General features: G+C 42.1%; 1 protein-coding gene across 3 annotated transcripts in view; it reads left to right on the forward strand.

The window, feature by feature from the left end:
• The window catches only part of sorcs1 (sortilin-related VPS10 domain containing receptor 1), a 194,518-nt gene that overhangs the window by 118,378 nt on the left and 49,256 nt on the right, over positions 1-26,884 (forward strand). For all 3 annotated transcript variants that reach the window (XM_080518788.1, XM_080518789.1, XM_080518790.1), the window contains exons 4-6: positions 13,983-14,141; positions 20,152-20,225; positions 25,363-25,427. In XM_080518788.1, coding sequence (XP_080374914.1) covers positions 13,983-14,141; positions 20,152-20,225; positions 25,363-25,427 — 298 coding nt within the window. The remainder of the gene's footprint in view (positions 1-13,982; positions 14,142-20,151; positions 20,226-25,362; positions 25,428-26,884) is intronic.

Consider the following 26,884-nt stretch of genomic DNA (forward strand, 5'->3'; position numbering starts at 1 on the left):
GCTTTTCTGGATTACGTTACAACTATGCAACAGATTTTCACCAAATTGGCACCACTGATAGATGTTCGGCCAGCAAAAGCTCCTTGAAAAAGTGGAGGTGATCCGGATCCTTTAAATTAAACAGATACCAATCTACGATACCAATCTAACACTAATACTTAAAGAGGCAGATACACAGAATTAATATTCCCTGCTACTTTCTATTGACCTCTTTCTCTTGTTTCATATATAATAATGGAAAAGTGATTCCACATATATTCAATGATTATACATAGAGAAAATTATTCAAGAATGTAAGAAACGGTTAAATTTCAATGAACTGCCAGACACCCCCCCCCACTGTGAGTGTTATTATAAGATGATGTCTGCATGTATCGTGACAGTGCTGCGGTGTGTTGAAAAGAGATCCAGGTCATTTCAAGAACTCTAAATCAGATAGCTTTTAACTCCAAGCTGAGAAAGTGTCCGATGTCGCGTGATGGTGTGTAAAGGAATATAGATGGAACCCCCACCACCCCCAGGCTCACTTAGATTTACTCCTCCCATCGTCTTCCAGCTCTCCTCACACTCTGTCAGTCTGCCCCCCCCCCCCACAAACCCACCCACCCACCCGTTTCTCCTCGGAACCCCCGGGCGCTCTCTCCCCTCCGCTCACTGCAGCCATTTGGAGCTTGTGCCTCAGGGCTGACAGATGTTGCGTCTCCTCCGGGCTCTCCGCATACCTCCACTGCCGAAGAAGCCGCTATGCGTCGGTTTGAAGCATGGCTGATTTGCTGGCATACATGTGGCGTGCATCATGTTCTGGAAGAAAAAAACAAAACAAAACACTTCCTCGTTTCTTACTACTTCACAGTTGCTCTCACCGGGTGGTACACCCCCGGGTTCATCTGCTCTCAGTAAGCATGTGTTGCTCTGACACACGACCTGATTCATCCGGACCATCTTCAGTTCAGCCGGCTACCTCGTGGAATACGCGATGCAGAAAGTACATCACACGCGGCGTTGTACAAGTGAAAGTACTTGATTAAAATACTAGATTCCTACAGGAATCGTTCAGTAAAGTGACACTTGTTCCTGCTGTCGGCACAGCTGGAATTACATCAGTTAGTTGGAGGAAGATGCTCTATAATGTGCACGTTTAGCGGAATTTACATCAGTTACTGGGAAGAAGATGTAATCTCACACATTACCCTCAAAAGTAGTGGAATTACCATAATATGCTACTTCTGAACATGTCCTTGTGACAAAGGAAATTAATTGTCAACCGATATACTAACGTGCAGTCATGTGAGCAAAGTGATTAACACATTAACACAAGTTATTTACTGATGATCACTGTGAAGAATTCTTCATAACTCAACACAGATCCAGATGTCTGAAGTCGGAACGTCGCTGGTTAATAATCCAAACTTAATCGTCCCGCCTCTCGGCATTCATACATGATGGACACACAAAGCCCGTTGCTGCGCTCGGACTGAAACCAATTTACAGCCAAAGGCAGAACCTGACATGTTTGTCAGGTGTGGGTGAGCTGAAATGTCAGGGAGCCTTCAATTAGCAGCAGACTTAAATGGCTCCCTTCAGCACACAGCAGATCGGTGGTCCAATGAGGAGGAGGAGGAGGAGGAGGAGGAGGTGATCACACGTCTGACCACGAGCTCACACTGGTTTTATTCGTTTCGGGTTTTTTTTTATGACACATAGGCAAGAAATCTTCAGCTTGGTCTCAATCTCCATATAGGTTTTAGCAAAAGAAAAACATACCCAATACATACATATCCAGTCAACATATTACCAATTGTTGACAGGACATCTTTTTAAGACCTACCATTGGTAGAAATCTAGATATATCAAGGTACATTTTCAAAGGCTTCATTATCTAAAGTGACGGGGTTACCGCTGGCGTTGTGGATTCTCATAATCTGACATTTATTGGTTTGTTGGTGAAGCAATCGCTTTGTAGCCACGACCAATTTGTCAACCCCGCAATGGTAAACGTGACACTTCCTTCATTGTTTTTAATTGAAAGATGCAGACATTAGAGGAACGAAGTACCCAATAAAATAAAGAAACCTCTTAACATGCTACAATAGATTAATTAAACTGTTAGTGCAGAGTTATTACAGAGTGCAGATCTTCTCCTCGTTGACCCTCAGCGGCTCCTCGCAGCAGAAACGGGACATATATTCTGTGAACCCGTCTCACACTGCAGCTATAAAGAGATGAAATAGTGCTTTCCCATCTGCCGCCGATGCTCTGTGCTTAAAGCTCTGCGCTCGCAGCTTATTTATAACTTAGTGTGTTATTGTGCCGCTTCGACCTTTGCTCCCCGCAGGTAAATCATCATTCTCACATCCACGGGAAGTTTCTTCCTCAACGTTTTATATATTGTGTCTTCAGAGAGAAAGAAAAAAAAAAATGTAGGCACTTTGAGAACTAACTTCAGGTTTTACTCACCTCTGCTGAGATTCAGTCAGACAAGGAATCTTTATTCCAGTGTTTTCAACGGCCGACACGGTTGACGTGCTCCAGACCTTGATCTGAAACTCCTGAAGGTCACGGTGAGTCTTAATTCTGGCAAGTAAAAGCTTTGCAAATAACAAATATGATCTTCCACTCAAGAATTGATTCAAGAAATCTTTAAATGTAACTCATTGAGAGGACATTTTACGTCTGAGCAGTGTATTGCTTCGTAGATTTGTAGATATGTACCTGTCAAAAAAAACAAAACAAAACAAAACTGAATCATAAAAGTTTTTTAAGTGAAAGTGCTAAACTTTTGTTGCGTTTTGGGTGACCGTTTATGCGACAATGACGCTTGGGGCCATTGGAAATACACCTTTTTGAAAACAGCTTCCACGGTGGAATTTTTTTGTTAAAAGATTCCAACTTCCATCCCCATGGAAACTGGGGGGGGTTCTGTAATATAATAGTTACCCATGGCAAATTCAAATCTATCTATTCGTTGTTTTTACTTCGGTCCCGTTTACGCTTTCAAGTGAAAACTGAAAACTTTCATTGCATTCTGGGTCTGTCAGTTTACATGACAACAGCGCTCGGAGCCACTGAAAAGGCCATAATTTGAAAATGGCTCCCAAGGTGGAACTCTGAAAAAGCTCGGACATCGTTGCAGTGGAAATGTAGTTGGGGTTTTGACAATGCTCTGATACCTTGCCCATATAAATGGTATAAAACGTGACTTTTCTGAAATGGCGCTACTGCGCATTCACATCTACGAGTAGATGGACAATAACAAGATTTTTGGATTCCAGAGTGTCATGATTCTCAGTCCATATTGTCCCGGGACTTTGTCGTTTTATCATGGAGTCACCCGGAATAGCAATCTAACTGGGTCTATGAATATCTGCATTTTTTCTCCCTGCGCATATGTGTGTGAAAATGTTTGCTGTTGTGTTGTGTTGTGGGCATTGCTGCCATCTGCTGTTCACTTCTGGGTTTTCACCATTGTGTTATTTTTCTGCCCTCCGTGGACAAATTGAGAAAGAAAAATGACTTTCCTGTGTAAGGTTGTTGCGTGGGCTGTGGACAGGTCTTAGCAGACACACTGTAGCTGCTCCCATAGGGCAAATTTATAGTGTTATTCTGTAAATATGGATGACATTAAAAAATAAATAGCTCCAGCTTTTTTTAAAGGGTAACATGGTTCTTCGTTCCTTCAAAGGTTATTTAGTTGTTTTGGGGTCCATTAAATGTTGTTAACTTGTGGTTAATCCTGTGTCACTGTTTTTAAATGTCGCCTGTGTGAAAATCCTCCCCACTCCAGTCGTAACCAAAAACAGAAATCAGCGTATTTGTTGAGCTTATCCTCTCAGGTTCTCTGGGTTCCTGCCTCAGAAGTTTTTGGCTGGAAGTGCTGGTGGTTGCGATGGGAGGTGGAGAGACCTTTACCCGGTCCAGCACATGTTTACCGCTGACATTTATCAACCTCTTGTGAATATTTGACTCTTCCCTGACTCCATCTGCTCCTCTCTTTGACTGCCCTTTGTCTTCAATTACCAGAGTGGGTTCATCTGGAAGAACAACCTGGAGCTAACTGCTGCTGCTTGTGTGGAGCAGAGGAACATTTATTCAGAGAAACCTCATCAAATCAATATACAGTGCGTTCATCACAATAATAATCCCAAAGCAGACATGGTTTTGCAAAAACAGTGTCCTTTTTTGCAGAGAAAAAAACAAAAAATGGAAAATGTCCAGTTCTTCGAGCACCCATTTCAAGTAAAAACAAATGTATTTTTGTTTCTGAAAAGTTTTGCATTTGAACAGTTCTGTTTTGAAAATGATGTCCATTCACACAAAAATGGCAGAAACGCTAAAACCAGTGTCGTTTTCATGTAGGGTTCTATGGTGGAGGCTGTTGGGTTTTCGTCTGTAGTGAATCACCACACACATGCACACAGAGAAAATTGGTGAATACGCAGACATTGGTTTTTACGGGTGACTCCTACCTCAAAAACTACCAAGTCCCAGTAGAAGATGGACTGGGAGTCACGACTCTCTGGGGTCAAAGATTGTTATTATTGTCGATCGACATGAGCATGTGCAATACAACTATTGACTACGACTGTGGTACTGACAGCGTTGGAGCGTTTTGAAAAAAGTACCTTTTGAATAGTTTCCAGTGGCTCTGAGCACCACTGCCATGTAAAGTTTTGCACTTGAACACATTGTCATGTAAACAGGGCAGAATTACACATCACAGTAAGTGAATTTAGCTCTCCTGTATATTACAGATGTATTTTCTAAAGTTTGAAAATGTATGAATAAATAACACCTTTGTTTGGAACTATTTGAAATCGACTATTCAGATGATTAAATCACCAATAAACTCGATTTCAAGTGGGTTCCTAGTGATTTGTGGCCGCACTAAGATGTCATGTAACCAACAGACTTATACTTATTTTTAATGTTTTTGCCAGAGAAAAGATCTGGTCTACCCAAGAGGTGACGTGGAACTCATGTTGGTTATCGCAAACCTTGAGAGGTTCAGCTGTAATCAAACAGCTTTCAGTGGTTTGTCTCTTATATTCCTGTTGCTGCTATTTTTGAAGGCATTTTCACTTCGTAAACATCGCAACACTAAACAAACACAATGGCCTCAAGAAACATCCATCAAAGTATCACAGCATCGCTCTTGAAAGCAGGTGAACCAGCCTTGACTCCCCCAACACACACAGACACACACACACACACACACACACACACACACACACACACACACACACACACACACACGCCCTTCGTCCCTCCACGCTCACTGTCTTGGTCATGTAAAATTGATTTCAAATACAGACCTGGCTGCCCGGCTGCTGGCAACCTACCAGCTCCGTCTTCAAACCCGTAACCTCAGGTGGTTCACTCTGTTGTTCACCACACGTCTCTTCCTCTGCAAAGACAAACAGCACACGGCAAAAAATGGTTATTAACTTGTATTAAATCATTGTGAGTCAAGTTGCTGCCACTGTGAAACAGGTGCATATTCAGTGAGTTTCTGCGAATGGTTTTCCACCTAAAACCTGCAAATAAATATATTTTTTCACTGCGTATTGTCTGGAATTCATAACGAACAGTCACCATCCAATTAGAAAGTGATGGCAGAAAATGTGAAAAAAATGTAAACTAATTTCACTGATATTCATTGTTGGAATATTTATGCTGCTGCAGAAACACTGACAGATTCCCTTAACATAACGTAAACGTCTTCCAGCCGACATGTGTGAGCTTCATTAACCTTTGTCATATTTAACCTTTTTGGCCTGAAAATACACACAATCACACACACACACATGGACTGGGAGTTAACGCACGCACGCACACACACACACACACACACACACACACACACACACACACACACACACACACACAAACACACACACTGTTGGTGTTCTATTATCTCCAGCTGTTCAAAGTTTCTTTTTACATCTGGAGAAGTTCCTCAGGACGGTGACCAGTGTTTTGACTCAGCTGCTCCGCAGGGCAGCGACTCTCCATTTTTCACCAAAGGTTATTTTCCCAACATAAATTAGAATGCTTCGGGTTCATTGGTGAGCAGTTATTAATGAGCCATTGTCATGATTGAGGAGCCAATCGGACGACCCCAGAGAAGACATAGGTGCACAAACCTGCTGGAAAAGGTTTTTTTACACATTTCAAAATGCATGCATGACGCTCACAAACGCTGCTTTGAATGTTTTTTTTTTGGCTGGAACTGTTGCGAGACAATAAACAACAACCTGAGACTTTCGACAGAAAGGTGTGAAGTGAACTTCACATTTCAGAAACATTTCAGCAGCTTTTCTCAGAATAACATCAACATGTTCCAGTAAAAGCAATGAACTGAAGTGGCTGGTTTGATATTATTTTGCACTTGTACCCTTGTAGTGTTCTCTAAGGCCTTGGAGTTTGAGGGTTTTACGCAGTATCATAGCTGTTCCGAGCACTGCGCTCTTCTGGACTGAGGCTTCAGATGTTGTTCCTGAGATCTGTTGCAACCTCTCTCCTAGTTATAAGACCACCACCCTGAGTTCTCCTACTACCTCAACTTTAACCCTCCACATCTGTTCCATCTGTTCCTTCCACTCCTGCCTCTTCTCAACCTTTTCGTGTTCTTTCTTTGTAATGTTGCCCTCAGACGGTACTGCCACATCTATCACTGTTGCCCTCTGCTGCTGTTTGTCGACCAGCGCAATGACTGGTTGGTTGGGCGGCAGCTGTTTGTAAGTCTGGAACGCCCTATTGTTCTCCATCACCTTTGTCTGTGGCTTCTGTCTCCTCCTTTGGCCAACATGTGATCCCAGCTGAGTATCTGATGACTGCTGGTGTGTACATATTGATGGCTCAGACCGTGTTCTTACCATTCAATTGACGTCTTAGGACTTGCATCACTCTTTGGAGGTATTTGGTTGTTGTTGAATTCCTTGCAACCTTTTTGTAGTTTCTGTTGGTTTGAAGGATGTCAAGGCACGTGTAGTTATCCTAGATGTCCCCCATGACAGGAAGTGAATCCTCTCACCTCCCGCCGTTGTATAAAGGTTGATGTCACCTGATGAATATTTCAATTAATTTTGCTTTTCTGACATTCAAAGTTAGCCTGATCATTTCTCTACCCTCTGGCACCAACAGTGCCTCTTCTCTGTTACTGACTGGGTATTTTCTCACACTGTGAGCTCTGCAGATGCTCCCGGTAGGTCAGCAGTTTGACGAGCAACAGCCGAACTGAACATGCTGCGTTCAAAGACACTTCCATTCCCTTTCTTCTTTGTTTTCATTCTTAAAATTAACCGCGGCCGCTGGTTTTCACCACAAATTAAATTCAAGTTGACCAGGTGTGCCTAATATTGTGGCTTGTGACTGTAGAAATTAACACTTTAGAGAAAAAGTCCGTCTGAAAATATCTCGATCTAATGATCCTTGTGTATAGATGTTAGCAGTTTGTTAACTGTGTTGTTAGCCACCTCATAGATGGCACAGGTCCTTCCTGTTACGCCACACTTTTCTTTGACCTGCAAAGTTACAAAGCAGACTCATTACATACTGATAAAGCTTCCTGGTTTGAGCTCATATTTAGCACAGGACGTTTCATGTTGACATAATATCGTCACGCGGTGCTTTCCGTCACGGTTTCTATCATATTTGAATTAGCCTCTTTATCTACATCAATACCTAATTCATTCTCATTTTAGCTCTGTCTTTGTGTTCTTCCAAACATATTTATGCTATCAGCTTGATAAATAGTGGATAAGGTAATTGTTGCATTTGTCCAAGTGCAATTTGTTGCTCTGCAGGATGCTAACAATAGATTTATGTGTTAAAGAGAAAATCTAGCTGCTGCAGGAGCCAACATTTCCTCATTTCATGTACATCCAAATCAATCAGCTGAATAAGCACAGAAGAAGCATTACAGCGTCATCTGTTAGCCAGGTTAGCTCCTGCTTTTATTAAAAATATTGATTAGCTCAAGGTAAACTGAGCAGTAAACAAGAGAAATGTCCATTCCGGTGGTGACGGCTGTCAGTCATTCAACACAATCGTTTTATTTGTTCTCATCTGAAAATCTTGTTTTCTCTTGTAGCTTTTCATTTGTGCAAGATAAAAGCTGCATTTACATCCTTTCTGCGTGGTTGTAATCTCACATTTGTATTCAGGCCGGTGGTGTATTTGTGTTGGCGTGGACAGTGAGGAGCCCACAGACACTTAATTTATGGGAAGTCATGTAAACGTCCACACGCAAAACTTAAATTCAGAGCATGTTTGCGGGCTGAAGCTGCACGCCGAGCTTCAGCGGGGATGATTGACTGCCTAACGCAAACAAGGCAAAGCCTCCAGTATCTTCTTCTTACATTGTTTTCTGGACCAGAATCAAATCATGCTGCAGGAGTTTGTTTCAGGCGTGGCTTCAGTCCTGCAGCCATCACATGTGTGTGTTCCAAAAAAGGTTTACAAAGACGTCCATTTTTTTTCTGAATTCATTATAATCAATCACACTTTTCTTCCTCAGTCAATTTAAATTTGTAGAGCATTGATGTCCATGGAGACATAATTCACCACAGTTCAGTCCATCATTTGAGATTTGCATGTTAATATTGCAATAACAATACATGTGTGTAACATTGTGCATTAAAGATTTAGATTGTCTCGTTATTTGTCAAAAGTGCACTGATTTCAATACGCTACGATGAATTCTCTTGGCAATAACCCTTTCCAGCAGATGGGAACTATTTGATGAAGGTCAGTTTCCATTTCACATGACAGTGCAGCCCAAAACCTGTGGAACAATGACTTCCAACTGCAAATGAGTGCAAAGATAAAATGGTGTTTTTGATGAATGGTGTTTTTGATGAATACTCTTCGTTGTCCTGACTTGCACAAATATGAAAATATTCCTGTTTTTTTTTTCCTGTTTTTTGTAGCTTGCAAATTATGTATGCAAGCCATGAGTCCAAATTATAGACTGAATCTTTAGGAAACAGTATATTCCAATGAAGACACATGCTGTATTGTTTAGTGACATCTTACTAGCTTATTTGAGGTCTTGGAAAAGGAAGTTCCCAGTTGGACAGTGTTCAGAAATATTGGCCTCCCGGAAGTTACTCCTGAACACACCATAATTAACTGGCACTCACCATTAGGTCCACTAGCTCCACTACTACTATTTATTTTTCCATTATCCTCCAAAATAAGATCAACGTTTTATTCAACAAGTTGCTAATTTTCGGGAACTTTCAGCACACTGTTTGTGGAATACAAATTCCTATATGCATGTCAATAAGTCCAGTTTTCCTGTGAATTTAGCAGAAACGCAGTGGCCAATTATAAAGCTGTCTGCTCTTTTCTGCGGTTTGGTGGAACGAGAGAAACGTTAATGTGAGATTGTAGTTCAGACTGAGAGTGTTTGATTGGATCGATCGGCATGTGGCTCACGTATGTGGATTTCTATCTGCTGTGTGTGATTGATGAACTGCTGTTAGCGGGTCTGCAGACCGCGGCTGCTGTTAGCACGGCTGACTAATGAGTCGCCGGCGCGAGCGACCACAAACTCTGGGCGGCTGCACTTATTTATATCAGTTATTTAAAATAATTGAGAAATTACACAAATCTATTTCTATTTGCGTGGAGTTTTATGGCCAAACTAATCAAAATGTGAGTTTTGTCACTGTACAGAAGAAATTCTGTAGATAAAAATCTGTAGATAAAACTCCTTGGAGTCGTCAACACTAGAAGACTCAGAGTGAAAGTCAATTTGTATCATCACCAAAAGCTATTAACTTGTATGAAATGGAATATCAAAGCGAGTTAGTGCCTGTCGAGATAACGTGTGGGGCGGCTGTGGCTTGGTTGGTAGAGTGGTCGTCACCTAATCGGAAGGTTGCAGGTTCCAATTCTTATCTCGGCCTGTGCACATTTCGAAGTGTCCTTGAGCAAGATGCTGTACTCCAAGTTGCTCCCAATGGATGGGTTCGGTGCCTGGCATGGCGGCTGCCTCCACGTGTGTGTGGGTGGGTGAATGTGACTAATCATGTAAAGTGCTTTGGGACTGCTCAAGCAGTAGAATAGTGCTATATGAGTGAAATCCATTTACCATTTACTGAAAGATCAGGAAGTTGACTCCAATAATGCTATTATATAAAACTGGGCAGTCAAAGTGAGGAGCTGTCATGCTAATGTGTGCATTAATTTGAGGGGACATTGTCCTGCCCCTCAACATGTAGTTTGCTTTCTTCTCCTCAGGCAAGCAGGTTTTTGGAACATATCTATGACATGTTTCGACAGTGTTCTTTCGTCTTCATCGGAAATGTCAAGACTGAAGAACACTGTCAAACTTTGTTGAGCAAAGATCCATTTACTGTGGTTATAGAAGCTGCCAGCATGGTTGACATTTCACAGGCAGGATCTAAAAGCATAATTTCCAAAAATGTGTCCCCAACCATTACTCTGAAAATACGTTCTGTGACATCCCTTGATGTTTCTGATGAAGATGGAAGAACTACTTTGAACTATGTCAAACCTACATGCCTGAAAAGAAGCCAGGAAAGACTTAGGAACAAACTAAAGGCAGTATGAAATATTTCAACTGCTCCTTCAGTTATCAGAATCAGAAATCAGAATTGTCTTTATTGTCATTGTAAGAGGTACAACGAAATTGCATAGAAAGTTTGGGGGAAAGAAGGACAATATGAGGTGAGGAGAGAAGGAGAAAAAAAGGCAGATTCCATAATGTGCTCTAAGGAGCACAGTCTGTAATTGGGGGGAAAAAAATCCACCTCAGGCACATTTAGCATCAACCCAGACAGGTTACAACATTTTTCTCGAGACAGCACTGAGGATATGTGAAGGGTAGTTTTGCAGCCCGCCGCTAGGAGGAGGTGTTTTGGCGCACAGCTCATCGGCGCGCAGCCATGACTCCTCCCACAGCCTCTGCTTGGAGTTGGCGAGGGGGGGCGCAGCAAAGGTGGTGAAAGGTACTGGTGAATTTCAGTGGGCCAAAGTATCAGGAAAGGGGAGGGGGGGAGGAGGGGAGGAAGTGGAGGAGGGGGGGCAGAGTCTTCGTTCCACACTCGCATCCAGGAGAGTTGAAGACAAAACACCAGCCTTGGCGACTGGGTGTCTGGGAATCCGAAATGTAGATTAGGTTTGTTTTCGTTCAGGCGATTCAGCTTTATCTTTTGCCCTTGAGTGTCTCTGGTCTCCATGCTGCTTCAATTGTAGCAAGATTTTAGCTTCCCAACCGAGTTCTAATATCCTTCAAGATGGTTCCAATTTCGCGTAAACAATCAAGAGTCGTGACTTGCGTACTCTTGAGTTTGTTTATCACATGAGTCTGAGCATTCAAAGCTCGGCACAGTCCCTCAGTGACGATAGGCAGCCTTCCCAATGCAGCTGCCCCCGTCTTCTCAACTTTGCGATAGATCAGAAAGCCGCCAGCCCCAATTAGCAGCATACTTGCTATCATTAATCCCAATATGTAGAGGTCCTCCACATCCTTCGATGGAAAGAATGGCCAAACACAGGGACCTCCAGGAACCCCAGGAATCCAGCATGTATCCGGCTGCAAACATCCCATCAGGACATGCGGGCTCTCCTTTGCCCGATCGTCGTGTCGTAAAAATTTGGTCGATCGCATTGAGAGACCAGTTGATCAATTCCATGGTTCCGGTTAAATTCGGATGGGGGGGCGAAGAGAGAAGCGTCCGCCTTCGCCGAGAGCCGGAAGAAGAAGCTTATCTCAGAGAAGCTAATAGTGCTCTACTGTCAACGTGGCTACATAATAAATAAACCCCTTTTTTTTTTAAACCAGTGTCAATATAAAACTTAAAGGAAGCAGCTGGCTGTTATTCAGCATCCTCTGAACACCGAGTGAACTTCATTAGCCACCAGGAAAAACTGCTTAACAGTCCAACTTCAGGATTCAAGACTGCACAGTTCACAGTCTAACAACATGATTCACGCAAATGTCGAACTAAACCTCCAAACACAGACTTTAATATGGCTGTAATTCACCTTTGCATCTGACAGACAAAGCTCAGGGCAGAGAAAACGGAACTGAAATGTCAAATGACTGGCAACAGCCCCACACTGTTGCTGCTCCTGCAGTTTATTACTTTGAGCTGACAGTGATGACCGAGGGCGACTGAGAGGAGTGTATCAACATTTGTGAGATATCCTCTCCGGTCGGCGCCACGGAGGCCGAGCCGGCACAGACCAGCAGGCGGGGTACAAGTCGCTGCATCCCCACTGGAAATCATAAGCCTGAGCGAGGCCATCAATAAAAATACAGACCTGCGTTTTGCCTGCACCGAGCTGACTTCTAGCATTCGCTGCACAGTGTGAGCTTGAACAGGGGCTAAAGTGAGGGAGGTGAAGTTTGGACAGTAGAGGTAAAGTTTTAGATGAAGTTTATATAACAACGTTTCAAGTCAAAATGTATTGGGGGGGGGGGCATTTTTGTTTCAGAAAGGTTTTGCTTTTACATGCCAATACTTTGAGAATAATGCAAATTTTCACTGAAATAGCAGAAAACGATGTCGTCAACATGCCAGGCCAGGGATGGGAGATTTTTGTAATTAAACCACATACATATATGCTATAAACTGTAACAATAGTGAGTATACTGATGGAGAGACAACAAAGTTGAATTGCTATTACAGATGATTCTCAACTATAAAACTACCAAGTCCCAGGAGAATATGGAATTTGAGTCATGTCACTCTGGAAGTGGCCATTTTTATCGTCCATCTACTTGTGGTGCGCATGTACAGCCTCAGTTGTGGTTTCCCGGGTTGCACGGAATGGAATCGGAGCTTTTTTGAAAAGTTCCACATTAAGAGCTGTTTTCAAACAGTTGCACTTTCATTGGTTCCAAGCCCTGAGCGCAAAGAAAGTTCTCCACTTTCCCTTGAAAACACATGTGGTTGTAAATTCCTGAACGTCTCACTCGCTGCAGCTCAATGCTGCAGACACACTTCAGTGTTTTCAAGTCCACTGACTCAAATATATTTGCATTCCATATCATCAGGGGACTTTTTTGTGTGTGCGTGTGATGTTTCTGGGGACTGAGCCAGAGTTTGGCGAAAATGGGGAATAGGGAAACTATGTTGGACCTCAAAGAAAAGAAAGAAGCTCGTGGGAAATCGAGGCGTTGGAGGCCTGACTGAGACAAACACGAAGTGCTGCGATATGTATCATACTGATTATATCATCAAGCCTAACAGATACAAATGCCTGTTTGAGATGTTGAATCATCAGTGAGAAAAGTGACTGTGGATGGCAAGTCTTTAACATGCTAATCTGCAGACACAGCTGTAATAATAGGCTTTATGTCTCTGATATGGAAATCAGCCTTGATTGACTTGTCTCTGTGCATTTAATCTCTTTCATGGAGCTGCACGTTGATGAAGTGAAGGCAAATGAGGAACGATGAATCAGAATTTGAGAAAAATGGACGCAAATATATTCAATATATTTTCAGTATGTATTTGGTGAAAACAAATGTTTCTTTTTTTGTGTCCTGATGCTTCCATTTGTTAGATGTGCCTGATATTTGCACATGTAAAAAACAAAACAAAAAACTGATCACCACAATGCAAAAGTAGCAGCTTGAATACAAAATACAAAACACTCAATCTCAAGGCAGTAACCCACGTGCAAAAGCCAACAACAAATGCAAACAATACAAACACTACAACATAAATAGAGAACATGGTCATGCAAGAGCAGTATTGTGAAAGCTGTCAACGCTGATGCTCAGCTAACAATACAAATGCAAAAGTTGTCAAGAGAAATTTTGAAGTTCTCAAACTGATACAGAGACGAAATACAAATGCTTAAGCCGCTTTATTTTAAGAGAAAAGTTGTCTGTGGCTCGGTCAGTGAAATGAATTCGAAAGCCAACAGTGTAGCTGCTCACGCAGAAAAGGCAGTGAATCTCCCTAAACGTGTGCCCATCCTCCTCCTGCCCTCATCAGATCATGTTGCTGACGGACCCGGAGATCGAGAGCAGCCTCCTGATCAGCTCTGACGAAGGAGCGACGTACCAGAAGTACCGCCTCAACTTCTACATCCTCAGCCTGCTGTTCCACCCCGAGCAGGAGGACTGGATCCTGGCCTACAGCCACGACCAGAAGGTGAGCGCACGCTCCATATCCAATGTTTTTCAATCCATCCAACGACTTTAAATTACTGCTAACAAATGGGTGAGACTGAAAACAGCCTGAGAGTAAACGTAAATAAGTGCTCTCAGACTTTTTAATGAGTTGCAGTTTTTCTTTTTTAATTCCAGCCATCTCAACCATCACACAAATTCCCCTGCAGGTCATTTATATTTATTAAGAGGGTTTTGCTTATAATAGATGTTCTTTCAAGGTAATGATTGCATCTTTTGCTTTAGTTCTTCAACAAATGTAGCTTGAATACTGGTATTGACGACCTACACAGCCACTATTATAAGTTGTAAAGAGAAAATATTTACAAAACACATTTGAAACGTTCAAAGATTTGCTGAAAATGTTCCTAATTTATACTGTATATTTACTGAAGCCCGGGTCTGCTAACCTGCTTTCTACCACCACATGGCGTAAAACCTAACGGTTGACACGGTTGATCTAAATGTTGCATATCATGATGGTATCCAGTGAGATGTCATAATAATAATAATAATAATAATAATAATAATAATAATAATAATAATAATAATAATAATAATAATAATAATAATAAATTACAATTACTAACTAATCAAATGAACAGCCTCTATCAACAGTGGAACAAGAACTTTACAGATTAAAAGTGGAACAATAACTTTACAGATGCACACGTCTGCATTTTCTGGATGCAAAGTCATCAATGAGCTCATCATATGGCAGCTGCTGTGCCACTTCTGAGTTTATGCTGATCACAGCCAGGCCACTCAACCGTTCTTGCGCCATTGATGAGCGAAGGGTTAGGGTTTCTTTTTTATTTCAACAACATCCCCACCTTCAAGTGAAGCACGAGCCTCTTCTTGTTTGGACTTTTTCTTTCTTTTGCTAGCTCCCGAATCGTATTGACGTTTGGAAGCCGTCTCTCTCTCTCTCTACTCTCCACCTGTAAACAACTGCCTGCCGGCCCATCTGACCGCTGATTGGTCAGATGGTGATGCTTCGCGCTTTCAATCATTGCATCTCTTTTTTTTTCTCTCTCTCTCCTGCCTCGGGCTGACTTGGTGGCGGTGCTCTACGCGCCTCTCGTCAAAAATGCACACGCATCCTTTGCGCATTTGCAGAGAATGATGATACTTTATTGATCCCGAGGGAAATTCAATTCACTTGCGCAAAATGGGGCCCCCCCATGGATCGTGGGGCCCTACGCACAGCGCGTGTTCTGCGTATAGGGAGGGGCGGGCCTGTATCCAGTAATAAAAGAGGATCTTTGTTTTCTGGATAATTCATCTTAGCATAACAGGAGAAGTATAACACATTTAGATTAACAAGTATCTGAATTGGCCATTGACTTCATGGTGGCTTTACCAAGTAAGAAGAAACTTTGTGACAGTAGAATGTCTTCACCTCAGTTACTCAGAACTCATATGAATCTTTTGTTTCTCCAAGTCAGTTGTTACTTGCCACTGTTGCCAGATTGGAAACATTTATTTCTGCCTTCATATCTCAGTCTCAACTCTGAAATAGCTCATCTGTCAGACTTGCCTGATTTTTTCTCTTCTTTATCCTGATATAGAGCTGACACGTTAGCTTAGCCCCCAAGACAGCAGATTTTAGCTTTGGTTCAAATCAAAAGAGCAAAAAATATTTTTTTCTCTCTCCAATTGTGAAAAAAAACAAAGATATATAAATTGTGATTTTTTTTTTTTCCACCGTTGTCAGATAAGTTCACATTCCTGCCAACAGGAGTGTCATGTACTGCCCAGAGTTCGGTGTGTTGGGCCACGCTACGTACTACGCTCAGTAAGGCCTGCCTGACTCGCGCATTGGCCTGTAGCTAACCTGAACCACCCACACACACACACACACACACACACACACACACACACACACACACACACACACACACACACACTCCTCTTGTGGAGGCGCACAGCCCGTGGGCACCTGCAAGGCAAAATCCAGGGCAGTCCTTTCCCCAAGCCTTTCAAAGAGCTTTATTACACTACGTGAATATCATATACGCAAATTAACTCGAGAGAAATTTAACTTCTTTATAAAATGTGCTAATGCAGTGCTTCAAAGTAAAACAATATTTGCTAAATGCAACGTTTTGGAGTGAAAACGAAAATCTTTGGTGGTATTTTTGGTGACAGTTCACATGACAATGATGCTTGGAGTCACTGAAAATGCAGCTTTTTGAAAAAGCCCTCAAAATGGACATTTTCAAAAATGCTGCAACTCCATTGTTGTGGAAACGGAGTAATACCCAACTTTTCTGAAATGCTGCTACTGCACATGTGCATCACGGCTGCACTAAATAAACCTCAGTTTAAATGTTTAATATATTTCCCTGAGGTTGTCATGTGATTGATACTTTAATTTCCATGTTAAACAAAAACGGAAAATATTTTGCTGTAGTTGGAATTTTGACCACATAATTGATGCAGTCCAGCGCCTCCTGCTGGCAGCGCCGTGAGGTCCTGTGAGCCGGGACGAACCTCCGGATGTGCTGCACCTCTTGTGTTTGGTCCTCCCATCTTTTTTTCTTATATCTTTCTTCTCTCTCTTTCTCTCTCTCTCTCTCGCTCTCTGAATTTCCTGCTTATTTCCTCCCTCCAAAAACTGCTTCTCTTTCACTTTCATTGACTCCTCTCTTTTCTTTTTTTTTTTGCTTGGCTGAGCTGCTTCATTTGTTGATTGGGAAGGAGGTTGTAACACACACACACACACACACACACACACACACACACACACACACACACACACACACACACACACACACACCACGTCACTGTCACTTGCTTGGCTACATACTACCTTGGTGTAGGAGGGTAATTAGTCAAAGTGATTTCCTGCCTCACTCGCCGCCCCCTCCCCCTCCTTCCTTCTGGTTTACATCTGCTTCACGCAGCTCGACGTTGACAAACTAAGGTCCCATTTAATCGACAAGGTTTCCAAATGAAAACAAAAACAAAAAAAACTTGATTGTGTTTTGGAAGCCGCTGAAAACACAACTTTTTTGAAAACATCTCCCAAGGTGATAATTGTATAAAACGTTCTGGCTCCGTCTCCGTCGAAACAGGGGTAGATGGCCTGGCATGACTACGTTTTCCGCGTTTCTGCCATTTCCACTTGAACAGACGTCATTTTCAATACATGCCGTGTAAGCGCAGAACTTTTCTCTAATGAAAACACAAAAACAGTGCGTTTTCATTTGAAACGTTCACGTGTTGGCTGAGCTGGCTGAGCTGAGCTGAAATGTTCACGTGTAAACAGGATCTTTAAAAAAAAAACTGTCTGACATCGAAATAAACTCAGTTTTTCTTTCAAATCCGATCATTTCAAAATGGCCCCATAAAATTCAATGGTACAGACAATGTAGTCAAAAAAAAATGTCTCAATCTGACATCAAGCCACATGTATAAATGCACTGAAATATATCTTCTCACTTATTATTTATATGGGCCAGTCTGTGATAATAATAATGAAAGCGTCATTCATAAATAGAATAATAAATTATAGGGGGTATAATTTAATTAAAAACAACATGAAAATAAATCAATATTTCTGCACTTTTTTGCTGTTTAAAATCCAAAGTACAAATGTTGTATCACAAAATGAGCAACATAACCCCTTTAAACTGAGTATTTTTGATAATTTTTTGGACACACGTCTGACATTTCTTGGTCTAAGACAGTTCAGTTGTGTTGATTATGCAAATTTTTAGTTTGGCATATTTTTAGTATTGTGCAAATGCCTACTTGCCTGAAGAGAGGAAAAGAGAGAATGCTTATAAAAGTTAAAGTATGTCTTATGTTGAAGCGATTCAGAGTATTATGAGACACTGTGAGGAGGCAAAGCTCTGCTTTAATAAAATCAAAGTGGTTTATTGATCTGACAGCAGTGATAATCTGCATGGGATTTGAATGCAGGAGTTTGCTCGTCTCCTCTGCTCTCAGTAAATAAATGCAATTAGAAAATAAATTAATATAAACAAACAGAATCACATTTTTTTTTAGAGGCTGGGTGGGGGGAGGCGGGGTGGGGGTGGGGGGGGTGGGGGGTTCTCCGCTAATAAATGACTGTTTACACATTATGCATGACTGCTCAGGCCTGAAATAGGGAGGAAAAATAAAAAGTCCAGGGTAGAAACTGCAATAAGTTTGCAGCTTCATTGAGTGTCATGGTAATCGGCTTTGTCGAAGGGGCTTGAGGACAAAGCCGCTTCAGTCTCTCAAGGTTGTGGATTTACTGACACAACAGAAGGAAAATATCAAACTATTTAGTTTATTTGTGTTTTTTTTTTTTTTTTTGGGGGGGGGGGTTTGTTTCCAACCCACCCGAGACTGAAAAAGACTGAAATGAATGTGTTTTCTAGTCGTTTTGATGGAACCGTGTGCTATCATACAGACCTCCAAAGCACAACCAATATTAACTTTGAAACTACAAATGAGGTGCTCACATTATTCAAGTAGAGGTTAAGAGAGAATATTTACTGAACTGAATGATTTATAAAGAAGAATGAAAATATTGCTCAAAAATATATTTCCCTATATCTGCAAATCTGTAACCTTTGGACAAATCAAGGCAGCAGAGGTAACAAAGGTTACAGATATTGGGAAATATATCAACCTGTATCAAATTGATTAGAGCTGAATGTGACAAAGGAAGACAAATGTCAATTAAAAAATTGAGTTGTCAAGCAAAATATACATGTGCAACTGCTTTTTTGAGAATGGATGTTATTTGACTTTCTGCGGCTTCCTGCAGGGTTCTATAGAGATCATCCACCTCTGTCTTCCTTTTCTTCCTCCTCCTCTACTGTCACACCAGCCTTGGTCCTGAATTCCAGCCAGTTCCGGTTGAGTGACTACTGAGAAAAGGCTGTTTCTGTGTCTGTACCTTTAAAGGCAGTTATCCTGTAGCGTTAAAGAGGAGGAAAAAAATGGCGCCAGCTCTTAACTTTAGAGGGCAGAGCACATCTACCTGTCATAGTAGTATCCACTAAAGGGGTTGGTTATTTCCCCGCGTGAATTCATGAAGGGAAAATCTCTGATTGGCCTTTATGTGCACATATTCACTAAAAGGTGGAGCCAGCAAGTGATGGAGATGTTCTGGGGACATATTAATAGTTAGAAAATTATTGTAAAATACATTTTGCATAATATGGGACCATTAATTCCACTTCTCTGCTGGTTGTTTTCCGCTTGCTCTCTACTCATTCTTATGTCATCTGCAAACATTGTACTCTGTCATATTTTAAATCGAAATGCATTAACATGCATTCCATGACTACTTGACATGAGGCAGGCATGTGTCATGTATACTTGCAGATGGGGGAAAGGGGGCAGAGCTTGAGCCACAGACCGGGCGTTATATATTTTTTTAAATCTTTTTAGGGTCATGAACTTTAATCCCCCCCACACATTGCACCTCCACCTGTTAATGTGAGGGAATCAATCTATTGACTGACTACAAAGTGAATGCTATTCAGACCTTGTCCCTGGTCGTAACTTGTCTTCTTCATTTCTCTTCACAGGCTGGTTACAGCACACCACACACGTACACCTCCATTGTTAGTTTCATTGTTTGAGCGTCTTTACGAAACGAGCCGCTGTGAGCTCTTTCGCTGTAATGGGGAGCCGTGTGGGAAGGCAGACAATGCTTGTATTGCTAAATGTCCTTAAGCCGTGTTATTCCTCCACTGCGTTTGAATCTTATGTAAATTCTAATCTAATTTAGAAGCTGTGAGGAAGCCCGTCTCCCACTCCTCATCACGGCGCCGCTGTTAAACGGATGACTGAAGCGCAAAGTAAATTGACGTGTGAAAACAAAAACCCGCTGAAAAGTCCTGAGCAAACTCGTAGCACTTCAGAGACAAACACGGCGTTTTTATAGTGAGATGGCTGTTTGTGGTACGAAGCGACGACTCGGACCGGCTGTGAACATCGACGTGTGAATCAACACTGACTGCTTCCTGCTTGTCTTCCTGCAGCTCTACAGCTCGGTGGAGTTTGGACGGAGGTGGCAGCTGGTGCACGAGAGGGTCGCCCCCAATCGGTTCTACTGGTGAGTGCACGCCGCTGGACAAGAATCCAACTGTTAAAATCCGTTTAAACATCTGAGACGGTGGTTCCCAACCTCGAGGCTCTGATATTCTCTCGGGATGGGGGTTCCAAGAGTGTTTGCGTCTACCGGGGTTTGGCTTCACTGTGATGTTATGACCACTCCAAACTGTGTGATTTTAACAATCTTATTAGTGCGGTGCTAACTTACATCAAATAAACTTTGAGCACAACAGGAAGCTTGCTGCGTGCAGTCTGCATGATGAAAACAACCTGAATCGCAGTGTACGATGTATGCGAGTCGATGTGATTGCGCAAGAATGAAATGTCCTAAGTGTGCACCATGTATTCACGAAATAGCTAAATTGCTTTGGAGCTAATCTAAGATAAACTAAAGCTGAAGTATTTCTTTAAAAAGCCATTTTTTAAACAGTTTTAATGAAACGTGATGCTTTCCTCATGTCGCATTTGGGTTAATCTGCTATTCTTAGAATGCATTGAAGCGCAATCCTTTAACATTGGTTTGATGTATCGTTATTTTGAACATGGAAAGAAAGAAACAAAACAAACAGACAATAAAAAAAAGAAATACATCAAAATGATTGCACAATCTTGTCAAATCTCACGATCACTCTTTATTTGCTGGAATCCCATGTTGCCTGCTTTGGTGACCTTCAAGACATGAAAGTGGTTAAAATCCAAACATATGGTTTGTTTCTTCACTTTTTTGTTGGCAGAATTAAAATGTACTTTATTGAAGAGAGTGAGTCATAACATGTATGGTAGTGTTGAAAATGGTATGGATAAGAAGCAAAATAATTCAGGAAAAAAGGGCCGTTTTGAGAATCATTGGAAGAATTTAAGTATTTTTATTTCGATTGACAATATTGATTATTGCATATGAAATCCAGATTATAGAGCATCTTCCTCCCACTAACTGATGTTCCTTCAACTGAACGCAATGGGTCATTATACTGACCTATACAGTACTGACAGCTCAGCTAATCTGTATGATTCTATGTCAGCTCTGTACAGGACACACTGCAGGAATAGCTTCAGAGTAACTTTACCAGCTACTTTTTGTTACCACTAATTAGTTTGATAACTTTATTCAGATATAACTTGCAAGTATAATTGAGTCCTAACTTTCAGTAACTTCTAAAACATTAATTTTAATACAGGCATTTACATAATGATGATGATTTATTGGTTTAAATTTATAGTGGGAATACTAAATAAATAAACACGACATTTTGCACAGTTGGGTTATTCCACAAGAATATTGTCCTGTGGTGTCAACTCAGTGTGGCAAATGTTGAAAATGTAAATTGTAATTAATCACAGGGATAAGAAGCTGCTGCCGGGAGTGAAGTAAAGTCTGAGGTTCCAGCGTATCGACTTGTTCTCTCTGACAGTGCGAAGGAGCTGCAGAAAAGTTTGATGGCCACAGGCGGAAGAGAGTCTGAGGCGGTGCTCCTCGTCATGGAGTGTGTGGGAGAGGCTGTCTGAGAGGACACATAACTCGGACCGCGTGGTCCCTTCTGACACCTCCGTCACAGAGTGCACACTGCACCAGTGCGGTCTGTCTGTTAGTGTGAACCGGCTGCAGCAGAGCCTCCCCTCACATCCTCCACCCCTCAGACTAAGACCTGTGGTGCGCCGGGAGATGTTGGAGGACCTCCGAGTTGAGATGGTGCCCAGAGTTCTGGTGCCAGGCTTCAGTGTAGGTTAATGATAAGACATCGACCTCTATCAAGCAGCAAACAGGAAGTAAAGCAGATATGTGTCATAAACAGGGATGTGAAGAGGTAGTTACTGATTCCTATTATGGATTTAGTAACTTAGAGGCACTAACTGATGTAACATCAGAGAATAGAGCATCTTCCTCTCAATAACTGATGTAACATCAGCTAAACCTAATGAACTACAATAATATAGCTGTACGGCCAAGATTAAGATACAGTAAGCATTGACTTCCTATCAATTCAAAGTAAAATAACACTTTTTAAAGAAGTGACTCTCAACAGTCAAGAAGTTTCAATAACTTGCACAATGCTGCTGATAACAGTCACGTTAATGTTCCACATTGTCCTCTCCTACATCTGCAGTAAATGAACCTGGTGCTTTTTGGAGTATATTTTAAATAAGCTATTTGAAGAAATTTGGTTTTTGGCTTAATCCTGTAAAAACAAGATTTTAAAAGCTGCACACAGATTTGTATGAACATTCCAATGAGTCAGAGGTGGATGAATTGTATTAACTTGAACATGTGATACTGCAGTCAGTCAGGAGACTCATTGAAAAATGTACCTAAAGCTACATTGTCTGACCAGTAACTACAAACACCATTACATTTTTTTTTTGCATGTAATGATCCGTGGTGGGATGTATGAACGACACAAAGATAATGAATTTCCTCCATCGCTGCAGAACATTTGCATGACAGGTATCACTAAAACTAAAGCGAGCCAAATGAAGAGTAGTTGTGACTTTGTGAGTGTCCAGGACAGAACGCGTCATTGCCTCTCTTCACAGCGAGGAGCAGCTGAGCCAGGAAGGTTTTTAAGCCTTTTCATTATTCATACGTCTGACATGCCTGATCGTCCTCGGTGACGTCCACTCACTTTATGTGAGCGACAGCTGCAAGAGGAGAGGCTTCGGCAGTCTGAGTGTGGTTTTTTCCTCTGGGATGAAACAAGCCCTTAAGAACCCCGAGATGTTTTAACGAATCCTCTCAGCAAGGCTTCCAGCCACAGCACAAGCTCTCATTTGGACTTTGGTGCAAAGTCTCTCTCTGGATGTGTAATTGGCACATTTAGCTCCACAGGCTCGGAATCTGCAGTGTTTTTTATCCCCCCCCCCCCCCCACACACACACACACACACACACACACACACACGGGTACTGTCTGTCCAGTCTACCCAACAACCCCCCCACCACACACACACACACACACACACACACACACACACACACACACACACACACACACACACACACACAAACACTGTAACTCACACATAACAAAAAGCGTTCACCTCCACAAACTGCAGAGTAACTGAGGTAACAAGCTGGGCAGCCAGGAGTGAAGGCAGCCTGCAGGCTGATGCTGCAGAGGCTGAGCAGCTATTTTTGGGATGTGCTGTGTGCAGTAGGTGTGGTAGAAGTTCTGGTAATAAGGCTGCACAGGGAGCTGGTGTGTCCAGGTCATGGAGCCACCAAACATGTGAAGAGGAGGAGGAGGAGGAGGAGACGTCAACACGCTCTTAACCTCCTGACTCATCACTCCTGTTAGCAGTGAGACGTTACTAATTAGTTGTCATTTTAACACTGTGTGCAGTAATGCCCAAGGAAGTGATTGCAAATCTGTCATCAGCCAGGCAAGTCTCATTCACATGACAATATTTCAAGTGAAATGCATCTTTATTGTGTTTTCATTTCAGAAAGGTTTTATATTTACAAAACAATGTCTATCAACTATAAAACCATCAAGTCCCAGGAGAATGCAGACAGGGAGTCATGACACTCTCGAGGTCGCCATTGTTGATATTGTCCATGTTGTCGTACATTTTCAAAAGAACTATTTACTAGGTGCCTGGTATGCATACGCAGTAGCAGCATTTCTGAAAACATATTTTTTCCCCACTTGTCCATGGAGACGGAGCATTTTCAAAAAAGTTCTAATGTGGAAACCTTTTCCAAAAGCACCGTTGTCGTGTAAATGGACACCCAAAATTCAACAAGGGTTTCACATATTCACTTGAAAATGTGTGAACAGGGTCTGGGTCACTTTAGTCTTACCGGGCTCGTTATTTCAGGTGAAAAGAGTAGACAAGCTGCAGAGCTGCTTCCTCTGAGCGACTATTAGCTTTTGGGTTAGCGTCATCTAAACATTGTGTCTTCAATAAAGAGCTGCTCTGTTACTATTTGGCTGAACTCCTGTTTCCTGGAAAATTCATATATCGTTAATCCTGAACTGACTCGGCCATCTTTCAAGTTCCTTTCAGCAGGACTGAGTGTAAGTAGCATTAGCTTGTATCAACATCTTCCCCGAATCATAGAGCATATTCCTTCCATTTACTGATCTAACTTCAGCTGAGCTTAATGAGTGAATCATTTGTTAGATTGACCCACACAGTGCAGACAGCTCAACTAATGCTAACACTACAATAACACAGCTGTGTTTTCAGTACCGTGCATGGCTTTGGAAGATTAATCAATGAGTTTTGCTTGTGTCTGCATTTGCATGTGACATTAGAAATCACTGCACAAACATCTGGCTCTGCCTGCATGCGATGTTGTGTGAAAGTCAACAGCTGCATCTCATGACTGAGTCCCATTTCTCCCCATTTCCCCTCCTCAGAGACTGTCCAGGCCAGTGTTACACAAAGTGCCTGCTAAAGGTGTCCCTTCCATCACCGAGAAAAGAAAAATCTCGAAGTTTAAAGCGATCATACATTATCCTTTTTTTTTCCTGCACGGCTCGCCACCTGGATGGATTATTCAGAAGAAAATGGAAATGCGGTCAGGATAAGTAGGTCGTCTTATTCACAGCCGTGTTTCATCTGGGAAATCACCAATACTAGCGATGGGTATAATGATTGGAAGGGGTCTCTGTCGCATTGTGTCTGCTTTTCATTCCCGCCATGGGTGTGTGCTACCTGTCCACACTTTCTCCTTTCTGTGTGTGTGTGTGTGCAGCCTCCGCTTCTCATCCCTCAGTCTTTTTAATACATATTTAATGCACTAATGATTATATGCTATTCCATCTGCGGGCATCCCCACTGTAGCCAGGAAATCAATGGCTTTTCCTGTGCTAATGATGTCAGGAAAACCTCCGACTTTCTGGAGGAGGAAGGACCTTGTTGGGGCTCCGAGCATTTAGACATAAACATAAAATCCCAGGCCCTGATTTCCTTACACAACGATAAAGACAAATGACCCTGAAACCGCCGTGGCCTCCTTTATGCTAATGTTCACCACCGCTGCTGTTGATTTAACTCTCTCCATCCGAATAAATAAGTGTGACTTTGCAGTGTGCGATGTGTCTGGACTCGGACACCAGCGACGTCAGGCAGCATCCGCCCGAAGGTAAAGAGACTGATCGTGATGTTCCTGAAACACATTTGTCTCCCTTTCAGGTCGAAAATGGGTTTGGACAAAGAACCAGGCCTAATTCACCTGGAAACCAGCATCTCTGAAGGACGTGAGTAATTGAATTCTGAGTCTTTGTACTGTACAGTGAGCATTGTGCTGCAGCCGAGAGGAGCCAAGAGGGTGGTGGACGGTTGAGCTGAAGGGTAATGTGGAAACACGGTGACAACGGAGGGGAAAGTAATGCATACATTACAACACTTTTAAAAAGCCCCCTGATTCAACCGTGGAGCTGTGGCGGCAGATTATAGAGGAGTATCACACCTCTGCTACAATCACCAGCAACAGGATATTACTGTCGGATGATATTGATATAATACTGTGACAGAAAAGCAGAAACTAATTAAATCAAAATGGATTTTGTTTTGTTGTGGTTTTAGCTGATGACATTTTAGACTCTTTTTTTTAACTTGTTTTAGACTAGCATGCTGGTTAGCTCAGCTTGCTAGGGGATGGTACGAACAATGCCAAAATTACAGGTTCGATAAGCCAAACCCCTTGTGGCAATGGTGGCACAGTTTAAATTTAACAGTTATTATGGCATTATTTTACCAGTCCAGGCTACTCAAGATGACATTGAGCTGCATGTGGCCCCTGAACTAAAATGTTTTTTCACACCACTTGATTGGACGTTAGACAGCCGGGATTGGGATTGGAAGTGTGCAGGTTTGAATCCGTCAGCGGACAGGTCCTTGAGCAAGACCCTCAACCCCCCCCCCAGAAGCTCCCCAGGCACCACACTGTGGCCGCCCACCACTCCTGGAAATAGGATGTTGCGGAAGAAAGAATTCTACTTGAGTATACAAGATTCCTTCAACAATCTGGATTGCGATAGGTTGTCTAAAACAATTTGATAAGACTGTTTTGAATAAGTTGTTGGTTTGACATTAGTAGGACTGTTATCGGACAGTTGTCGGATTGGTTTTCAGTTGGTTTTTGGACCCATTTCAAGTCACCTGTTGACTTCATTGGCTTTTACTCGTTATTTGACCAGTTTGAGAGGTTTTTTTGGACTTGTTTTAGATGAATTATTGTACTACTTTTAGATTAATTTTCTATTAAACTATTGTTTTGCTGTTGACCTGAACAGTATGTGAAGGTTAATACATAATTTTCATTGATTCTTGAAAAACAATGTGATACAAATAAGGAAAACCTGTCAAATAACATGCAGGACATTGTCTTATTGCTGACAGTTTGAATAGTATTGATGCAGAACATTCCCGAGGTACTGTTGAGTGTTCTTTCCATCTGCGGTGAAGCTTTTACCTCGCTAATGACACGGATCTGGTACGTTTGTGGCTGGATGTGAATGTTAACTCTTATTTGGCGAGTAAGAACATACTGGAAGGACTTGTTGGTGTTTTTCCCCTCTCATGTAGCTTTGTAAGTATCGGTGCCACCTTTCTGCCAGAGTGCTGGTCTTTGAAGCCAACACATTAGAGAAAAGCCAATCATACAAACACGTATCGGCCGTGTCAGATGTTACGCTCACTCAGCCAGAGACCA

Source organism: Blennius ocellaris, assembly GCF_963422515.1.
Source record: "Blennius ocellaris genome assembly, chromosome: 3".
NCBI lineage: Eukaryota > Metazoa > Chordata > Actinopteri > Blenniiformes > Blenniidae > Blennius > Blennius ocellaris.